Source organism: Triticum urartu, chromosome 5, assembly GCF_003073215.2.
Source record: "Triticum urartu cultivar G1812 chromosome 5, Tu2.1, whole genome shotgun sequence".
Classification (NCBI taxonomy): domain Eukaryota; kingdom Viridiplantae; phylum Streptophyta; class Magnoliopsida; order Poales; family Poaceae; genus Triticum; species Triticum urartu.
Window position 1 is genome coordinate 606,847,335 of NC_053026.1, and position 9,570 is coordinate 606,856,904.

The 9,570-nt window shown below is 47.7% G+C and overlaps 1 protein-coding gene across 1 annotated transcript; it reads left to right on the forward strand.

Moving 5' to 3' along the window:
• Window positions 1-208: 208 nt before the first annotated feature.
• LOC125506286 (zinc finger protein ZAT8-like) lies at window positions 209-964 on the forward strand. Its single transcript, XM_048671137.1, has one exon. The coding sequence runs from the start codon at window positions 332-334 to the stop codon at window positions 740-742; it is 411 nt and encodes a 136-aa protein (XP_048527094.1). The 5' UTR covers window positions 209-331; the 3' UTR covers window positions 743-964.
• Window positions 965-9,570: the final 8,606 nt, after the last annotated feature.

Sequence of the window (9,570 nt, forward strand, 5' to 3'; positions counted from 1 at the left end):
TGAGCGATCATTCTAACTGACGCGAGCGAACACACAAGATTCTGCCTTTTCAGACCTGCGCTTCAGCCGAGCCGACGCCGATCGCGACTTGGCTCCAAGTCCAGACGTCAACAACGACGTGGCGTACCCGGCTGCTATCACCTGCGACCAGTACCCCATCATCATCACTAGTATAAAAGGCCAACAATCCACGGAACCCAACAACATCCACAACCAATTCCGAGCTCTTCCGAGTCCCAGAATCCACATCTCATCTCCTCCATCAGTTCCGCAGATCGCACGAACTCTCGTTGAGCAGCTCATACCGGACTAGCTAGCTAGCCGCGCGCTCATGGTTTTGTCTATGAAGCACTGCAGAGATCAGGCCCAGGAGGTGCCCTTGTCCCTCTCGCTCTCCCTCGGCGCCATGGCCGACCGCACCAAGAAGCAGCGCCGCGGCGCAGACGGCGAGTTCGTCTGCAGGACGTGCAGCCGCGCCTTCCCGTCGTTCCAGGCGCTGGGCGGGCACCGGACAAGTCACCTGCGCGGCCGCCACGGGCTCGCGCTCGGCCTTGCCGCCGGGATCGATGAGCCGTCGTTGACCAAGAAGACGGTGGACCAGAAGCAGGCGCACCAGTGCCACGTCTGCGGGCTTGAGTTCGAGATGGGCCAGGCGCTCGGCGGCCACATGCGCCGGCACCGCGAGCAGGAGTCCGCCACCACGGCGCAGGCACCGCCCGTTCTGCTCCAGCTCTTCGTCTAGCACCGCACTCATTTCTCTCAAGTTCAATACACTAGCTAGGCATATCTAGTTCTAGTCCAGATTTACAGGTTGATCTATGTGCGCGGTTTGGTTTGTACATTTGCTGCACACTAGTTGGCCTTGATCGTTGTCCGATCGCTCATTTTATTAGGGAGTACATATTTTAGGACTCATGCATTCGTTCATTACTCATATTATCTATTGGTGCCTTCTTGATTCGTACATTTATTTTGTTCTACTCGAATCGACTACGAGTTTGAGTTAATCGGCCTAATGAAGACCTCCCTAACACGGATTTTCTTTTCTTGAAAAGGAGCCAAGCCGTGATCTCGGCATATGCATCAATTGACACACACAACTATTTCAGAAGTGAATCTAAAAAGTTATATGGAGAGGTGAGTTTGTGGTGAGAGGTGGAACTGGCGGGCCGATTGTCACATCGTAGATTTGGAGTGTAGATGATGCGGTGATTATGTGTAGCGAGAGCTCTGTGGTGGGGACACCTGATATTTGGAGCATTGGTATTCATGTTGAGAGGCATAGTACGTCGTATGTACACATAACGAAGCAAGCAAGAATTTATGTTCAGATATGCCTGGGAGAGCATGCATGATGTTGATTTAATAGCGTGCTTAGGTCTAACGAGCGAAAGGAGTTGAATCACTGGCTCACTTGTCGGCGCCAACATTTGTATGAGAGAGGATGGATGAGACGCGATCACCAACTCCCATTTGGAGGTACTGCAGGGTCAATTCGCTGGGCACATTTGTCGGCGCCATCATTTGTTTGAGAGAGGATGGAGGGCGTGCAATCATCTGTTGGAAATATTAGCATTTTTCCGATTAGACTTATCCACGAGTAAACAATAAGCATGGCATAAAAGATATGCATCTCATAGCGATACCTAAGCATACTAGCACGTACAGAACATAGAATCGAACCGTCTATGAGCAGCACATATACGGCTAGCATAAGTACGAGTAAACGAGGGATGAACAGATCATACCCTCCAGTTGGCCAGGCCAACGCGGCGGCGGCAGCAACAGCCTCGGCGTCGTCCGTGGCCTTCTTCTTGGAGGTTGCGTCGTCGGCTATGGTGTCGATGCAGGGGAAGTAGTGCAAGCAGAGGCGGACGAAGTTGGGGACGGATCGGGAGCAGTCGCGTCGAGACGCTCCCCAAAAACCTTATTGCCGTTCTCCCGGGCAGGATCTCGAACGACAGGATTCCGGAGGCACCTGCTCTCCCGACCAACCGTGCACGCGGTCGTCGGGATGGGATCGTCGGAAGCAGCACAGAGAGAGGAACAATAGCTGGCGGCTATGGTTGTACGAGAGGGAATGAGTGAACTGAGTTAGGGTTCACTCCACTGGCCAGTGCCTTCTTATATAGGTATAGGCCGTCAGGTAGATGGGCCTAGGCCAGGCCCACGATCGAGCCCGCGAACAGCCCACGGTCCAACGTCTCAGACAATGACGCTTCCGTAAGCGACTCGTTAATTAATTAACAATTAATCAACCATTCCTGAGCGGCAAAAATAAGCTTCGGCTCGGCTCATTCCCGCAACCCGCGGCGCGCACGCGTGTCGTGACGAGGCATGGCGTGGCGAGGCGGGCGGCGGAGGAGGAGGAGCGCGCGTGTACAGCTCATATTCCCAAGCTCCCAATAGCAAGTGGTAGAGCAGCCCTTATAAAGAGGTCTCACTCTTCTTACTGTGGCAGTATGGGACTAAACTTCCCACACTTCCCACCACTTGCCGTACACATGCATGGGCCTTAGAGATTAACCAGGGATTAGTGTCTTATATGGGCCTAAGCCCATCCATAATCCAACAATCCCCCACCAGATCTCGAGGCACATAAGTTTTTTCAACTGTTCCAAACAATGTTTGATATAACAGAATTTTCAGTGGAGACTGTTAAGTTGAACTTCCACCTAGAGCAACAGGATTAGACTTCTTCACAACTGAACAATGGACTATGCCTTGAATTGTCAGTTTGGCGTGCAGAAGTTTCGCCTATTGTCAGCTGATACATAGCTGCCGAAGGCTAAACCCCACAGGTGGAGCCTATTAGTCATACTCCGTACCTTCTCATGAGCTTACTAGAGATTACCCAATCTCATAGACTGTGACCAGCAGTCGGGCTCACATAGGTGTGTTCCTTCAAAGAATGCTCTGTAGGTTAGCATCTTGCTTACATAAGCTTTGGAACACATTAAGACAAAAGTTAGCCTGCCTTACAGAATTGAGAGTATTACTGCATCTCCAACGGAGTGGGTTTATTAAGGATACTCTCCTCAGTTGGCCGCTGGATTGTTTTCCCAGGTCCTAATTCATGGGATCTCCGATCGCATAGGTTGGGTTACCCCCATGGCAACTTACGTGGGTCTTATACCTATCTCCCTCGATGCATTTTCTATCACAATCCGTGATAGCCCTTTCGTAAAAGGGTCAGCCAGATTCTTAGCCGTCTGGATATAATCCAACGCTATTACTCTGAAGTTTCTTGATTTTCTGACATATTTCAATCTTCTTCTTATGTGCTTTGTGGATTTCATGTTGTCCTTTGAACTCTTAGCCTTGTCAATCACTGTTTGATTGTCACAGTTCATAAGGACAACCGGCACTGGTTTATCAACCACTGGCAAATCCATCAAAAGCTCTCGAAGCCATTCTGCTTCGACGCATGATGTGTCAAATGCTGTGAGTTCTGCTTCCATAGTCGATCTGTTTAAGATCGTCTGCTTGCAAGACTTCCAGGAAACAACACCACCACCAAGTGTGAAGACATGTCCACTTGTGGCTTTCATCTCATCAGCATCAGATATCCAATTCGAATCACTATACCCCTCAAGTACCGTCGGGTACCCAGAATAGTGAATTCCATAGTTCGAAGTACCTTGCAAATAACGCATCACTCGCTCTACATCATGCCAATGCACAGCTCCCGAATTGGAAACAAACCGGCTCAGTTTGCACACAACAAATGAGATGTCAGGACGAGTAGCACATGCTAGGTACATCAGTGAACCAACCACTTGAGAATATCTCAATTGATCTACAGCCGTGCCTTCGAACTTTCGAATCCGCACGCTAGGATCATATGGTGTTGCAGAAGGTTGCAGTCCGGATATCCAAAACGGCTCAAAATCTTCTCAACATAGTGGGATTGCAAAAGTGTAATTCCACCCTCAGAATTTCTCAGTAGCTTGATGTTCAGGATAACATCAGCCACATCCAGGTCCTTCATCTCAAAGTTGTGAGATAGAAAAGACTTGACCTCCTCAATGACCTTGAGGTGAGTCCCAAATATCAGTATGTCATCGACATACAGACACAGTATAACTCCTTCGCCCCCACCATAGCGATAGTATACACATTTGTCAGCTTCGTTCACAACAAAGCCAACAGATGTCAGAGTAGTGTTGAACTTCTCATGCCATTGCTTAGGCGCTTGTTTCAGGCCATACAAAGATTTCACTAGCTTACACACCTTTCCTTCCTGACCATTTACTACAAAGCCATCCGGCTGTTGCATGTAAATTTCCTCGTCTAGCTCTCCATTAAGGAAAGTCGTCTTAACATCCATCTGATGAACGAGAAGACCATGCGAGGCAGCCAAAGCGAGTAACACTCGAACGGTTGTCAATCTAGCCACAGGTGAATAAGTGTCAAAGAAATTCTCTTCTTCTTTCTGGGTATAATCCTTGGCCACAAGCCTAGCCTTGTACTTCTCAACAGTACCATCGGGCCTAAACTTCCTTTTGAACACCCACTTACATCCTAATGGTCGACAACCATAAGGGCGATCAGTGATCTCCTATGTCCCGTTAGCCAAGATGGAATCCATCTCACTACGGACCACATCCTTCCAGTAGTCAGCATCCGGAGATGCATAAGCTTCTGAAATGGAGCTAGGAGTATCATCATCCACGAGGTATACGAGGAAATCATCACCAAAGGACTTTGCAGTTCTCTATCTCTTGCTCCTAACAGGAACTTTCTTGTCATCCTCCGTGGAACTCTCGTCACTTTTATGTTCATAGTATTCCATCGGAATAGCAGGTTCAGGAGTCTCATCAGATTCCAGTCTAGAAACGCTTTGCATATCTCTCATGGGGAAAATATCCTCAAAGAATGTAGCATCCCTAGACTCTATAATTGTACCGACCTTCTGGTCAGGTACCTCAGATTTCACCACTAGAAATCTATAGCCAACGCTATGCTTGGCATAGCCAAGAAAAACATAGTCCACGGTCTTTGGTCCCAACTTGCGCTTTTTGATTATCGGCACATTGACTTTCGCCAAACAGCCCCAAGTGCGCAAGTAAGAGAGTGTAGTTCTTTTCTTTTCCCATTGCTCATAGGGAGTAGTTTCATTATCCTTTGTGGGAACTTTATTCAGGACATGACAAGATGTCAATACAGCCTCCCCCCACCATGCCTTGGATAAACTCGATGTATCTAACATGGCGTTAGCCAAATCAGTTAGAGTTTGGTTTTTCCGTTCGGCAACCCCGTTTGACTGGGGTGAGTAGGGAGGCGTCCTCTCATGAATAATACCATGTTCTGCACAGAATAAATCAAACTCATTAGAAAAGTACTCTCCACCACGATCAGACCGGACTCGTTTTATTTTCTTCTCAAGTTGGTTCTCATTTTCAGCCTTATAGACTTTAAAGTAGTGTAGAGCCTCATCCTTAGTATTTAACAAATACACATAGCAGAATCTAGTGGAATCATCAATTAGAGTCATGAAGTATTTCTTTCCACCTTTAGTCAACACACCATTCATCTCACAGAGATCTGAATGTATGAGCTCTAGAGGTGCCAGGTGTCTCTCCTTCGCAGGCTTGTGAGGCTTACGAGGTTGCTTAGCTTGCACACACGCATGACACTTAGAGCCTTTGGCTAAAGTGAAACTCGGGATTAAATCCATCTTAGCTAGCCGCGTCATACAACCGAAATTTATGTGACAAAGACGTGAATGCCAAACCTCGAATTCGTTCACATTAGAATGAATTTGGTTCACGACTTTATTACAGAAATCCTCCAGGGAAAGGCGGAACAAACCACCACAATCATATCCTTTTCCAACAAATAGTCCATACCGAGATACAACTACTTTGTTAGACTCAAATACTAACTTAAACCCTTCTTTACATAGAAGGGAGCCACTAACGATATTCTTCTTTATGGCGGGGACATGCTGCACGTTCTTCAGTTACACGATCTTTCCCGAAATAAACTTCAGATCTACCGTGCCAACACCATGAACAGAAGCATGCGAGCCATTCCCCATCAGGGCGGAACAATCTCGTGCGACCTGGTAAGAAGAAAATAAAGACACATCAGCACACACATGAATATTGGCCCCAGTGTCAATCCACCAATCGGTGGACTGGCAGACTGAAAGTATGGTAAACAGATTACCATACCCAGATGCCGCATCATTGTTGCTCAGAGTGACATTCACAGACTTGGAGTCCTGTGCTGGCTTCTTATACTTGTTTGGGCACTTGTTTGCCCAATGTTCATCTGAACCACAAGTAAAGCAGCCATCTCTCTTTTTGTCTTTCTTCTTACCCTTCTTCTTAAAGGTAGTATTCTGCTGGACAGAGTTCTTTCCTTTGAACTTGTGGAAGTTCTTCTGCACCACATTGGCACTAGAAGAACCCTCTGCCCCTTTCACGTGCAAGTCCTTTGCTCTCGAGTTCTGCTCAACACTGAGATGAGCAATGACATCCTCAACAGAGAATTCACGTATCAAGTGCTTGAGAGAAATAGCAAAGTTCCTCCAACTAGGAGGGAGTTTTGCAATAATGCAACCCGCGACAAACTTGTCTGGTAACTCACACTTCAGGAGCTCTAGCTCCTTAGTGATACGTCTCTGTCGTATCTATACTTTTTGATTGTTCCATGCCAATATTATTCAACTTTCATATATATTTTGGCAACTTTTTATACTATTTTTGGGACTAACATATTGATCCAGTGCCCAGTGCCAGTTCCTGTTTGTTGCATGTTTTTTGTTTCGCAGAATATCCATATCAAACGGAGTCCAAACGGAATAAAAACTGACGGAGATTTTTTTTGGAATATATATGATTTTTGGGAAGAAGAATCCACGCGAGACGATGCTCGAGGGGCCCACGAGGTAGGGGGCGCGCCCCAGGGTGTCAGGCGTGCCCCTGACCCTCGTGGCCACCCCGTAAGGCGGTTGGTGCCCTTCTTTTGCCGCAAGAAATTTAATTTCTGGATAGAGATCGTGTCAAAATTTCAGCCCAATCGGAGTTACGGATCTCCGGGAATATAAGAAACGGTGAAAGGGAAGAATCTGAGAACGCAGAAACACAGAGGAAACATCTCGGAGGGGCTCTCGCCCCTCCCGTACCATGGAGGCCATGGACCAGAGAGGAAACCCTTCTCCCATCTAGGGAGGAGGTCAAGGAAGAAGAAGAAGGAGGGGGGCTCTCTCCCCCTCGCTTCCGGTGGCACCGGAGTACTACCGGGGGCCATCATCATCACCGCGATCTACACCAACACTTCTGCCATCTTCACCAACATCTCCATCACCTCCCCCCCTCTATTTACAGTGGTCCACTCTCCCGCAACCCGTTGTACCCTCTACTTGAACATGGTGCTTTATGCTTCATATTATTATCCAATGATGTGTTGCCATCCTATGATGTCTGAGTAGATTTTCGTTGTCCTATCGGTGGTTGATGAATTGCTATGATTGATTTAATTTGCTTATGGTTATGTTGCTGTACTTTGGTGCCCATCATATGATTGTGCGCATGTATCACACCATAGGGTTAGTTGTATGTTGATAGGACTATGTATTGGAGGGCAAGAGTGACAGAAGCTTCAACCTAGCATAGAAATTGATGCATACGGGATTGAAGGGGGACCAATATATCTTAATGCTATGGTTGGGTTTTACCTTAATGAACATTAGTAGTTGCGGATGCTTGCTAATAGTTCCAATCATAAGTGCATAGAATTCCAAGTCAGGGATGACATGCTAGCAGTGGCCCCTCCCACATAATACTTGATATCGGTCTAGTAAAGTAGTCAATTGCTTAGGGGCAATTTCGCAACTCCTACCACCACTTTTCCACACTCGCTATATTTACTTTATCGTTTCTTTATTATCTTGCAAACCTATCCAACAACACCTACAAAGTACTTCTAGTTTCATACTTGTTCTAGGTAAAGCGAACGTCAAGCGTGCGTAGAGTTGTATCGGTGGTCGATAGAACTTGAGGGGATATTTATTCTACCTTTAGCTCCTCGTTGGGTTCGACACTCTTACTTATCGAAAACTATTGCGATCCCCTATACTTGTGGATTATCACTTAGCAATGCACTGTATCTCATGAGCCTGGTCCAATACAGAACGGTTATCAACCATCCTGTAATCATGGAACTGCTCCATGGCATATAGCTCACTGCCAGCATCAGTTGCGCCGAATTTGACTTTGAGTGCATCCCACAAGTTTTTGGCAACACCCATATGAATATAGGTGTCAACCAACTTGTCTCCAATCACACTCAGAACTGCTCCCAAAAATATTATGGTTGCCTCCCTAAACGCCTTCTCCTATTCAGGAGCAATCGTTTCTGTGAGGGACACACCACCAACCCAGAACACGTTCATCGCTGTGAGCCACAACGTGTCCCTAGTCTGCCAACGCTTAAAATGCGTCCCGGTAAACTTTTCCGGTTTCAGAGTAGCAGCAAAGCCTTGAATTGAAAAGTGCCTAAAATAAGGTTTTTGGATTGTTAGAAATATTAGCACTTTTCCGATTAGACTTATCCACGAGTAAACATTAAGCATGGCATAAAAGGTATGCATCTCATAGCGATACCTAAGCATACTAGCGCGTACAGAACATAGAATCGAACCATCTATGAGCAGCGCATATACGGCTAACATAAGTACGAGTAAACGAGGGATGAACAGATCATACCCTCCGGTTGGCCAAGCCAACACGGCGGCGGCATCAGCAGCCTTGGCGTCGTCCATGGCCTTCTTCTTGGAGGCTGTGTCGTCGGCCATGGTGTCGATGCAGGGGAAGTAGTGGAAGCAGAGGCGGACGAAGTTGGGGACGGATTGGGAGCAATCGCGTCGAGACGCTCCCCAAAAACCTTATTGCCGTTCTCCCGGGCAGGATCTCGAACGACAGGGTTCCGGAGGCACCTGCTCTCCCGACCAACCGTGCACGCGGTCGTCGGGATGGGATCGCCGGAAGCAGCACAGAGAGAGGAACAGTAGCTGACGGCTAAGGTTGTACGAGAGGGAGTGTGTGAACTGAGTTAGGGTTCACTCCACTGGTCAGTGCCTTCTTATATAGGCCGTCAGGTAGATGGGCCTGGGCCAGGTCCACGACCGAGTCCGCGAACAGCCCACGGTCCAACGTCTCGGACAATGGCGCTTCCGTAAGCGACTCGTTAATTAATTAACAATTAATTAATCATTCCTAAGCGCCAAAAATAAGCTTCAGCTCGGCTCATTCCCGCAACCCGCGCGCGCGTCGGGACGAGGCGAGGCGTGGCGTGGCGAGGCGAGGCGGGCGGCGGAGGAGGAGGAGCGCGCGTGTACAACTCCTATTCCCCAGCTCCCAATAGCAAGTTGTAGATCAGCCCTTATAAAGAGGTCTCACTCTTCTTACTGTAGCAGTATGGGACTAAACTTCCCACACTTCCCACCACTTGCCGTACACATGCATGGGCCTTAGAGATTAACCAGGGATTAGTGTCTTATATGGGTCTAAGTCCATCCATAATCCAACATCATCAACTCCCCTTTGAGGTACTAGGGGG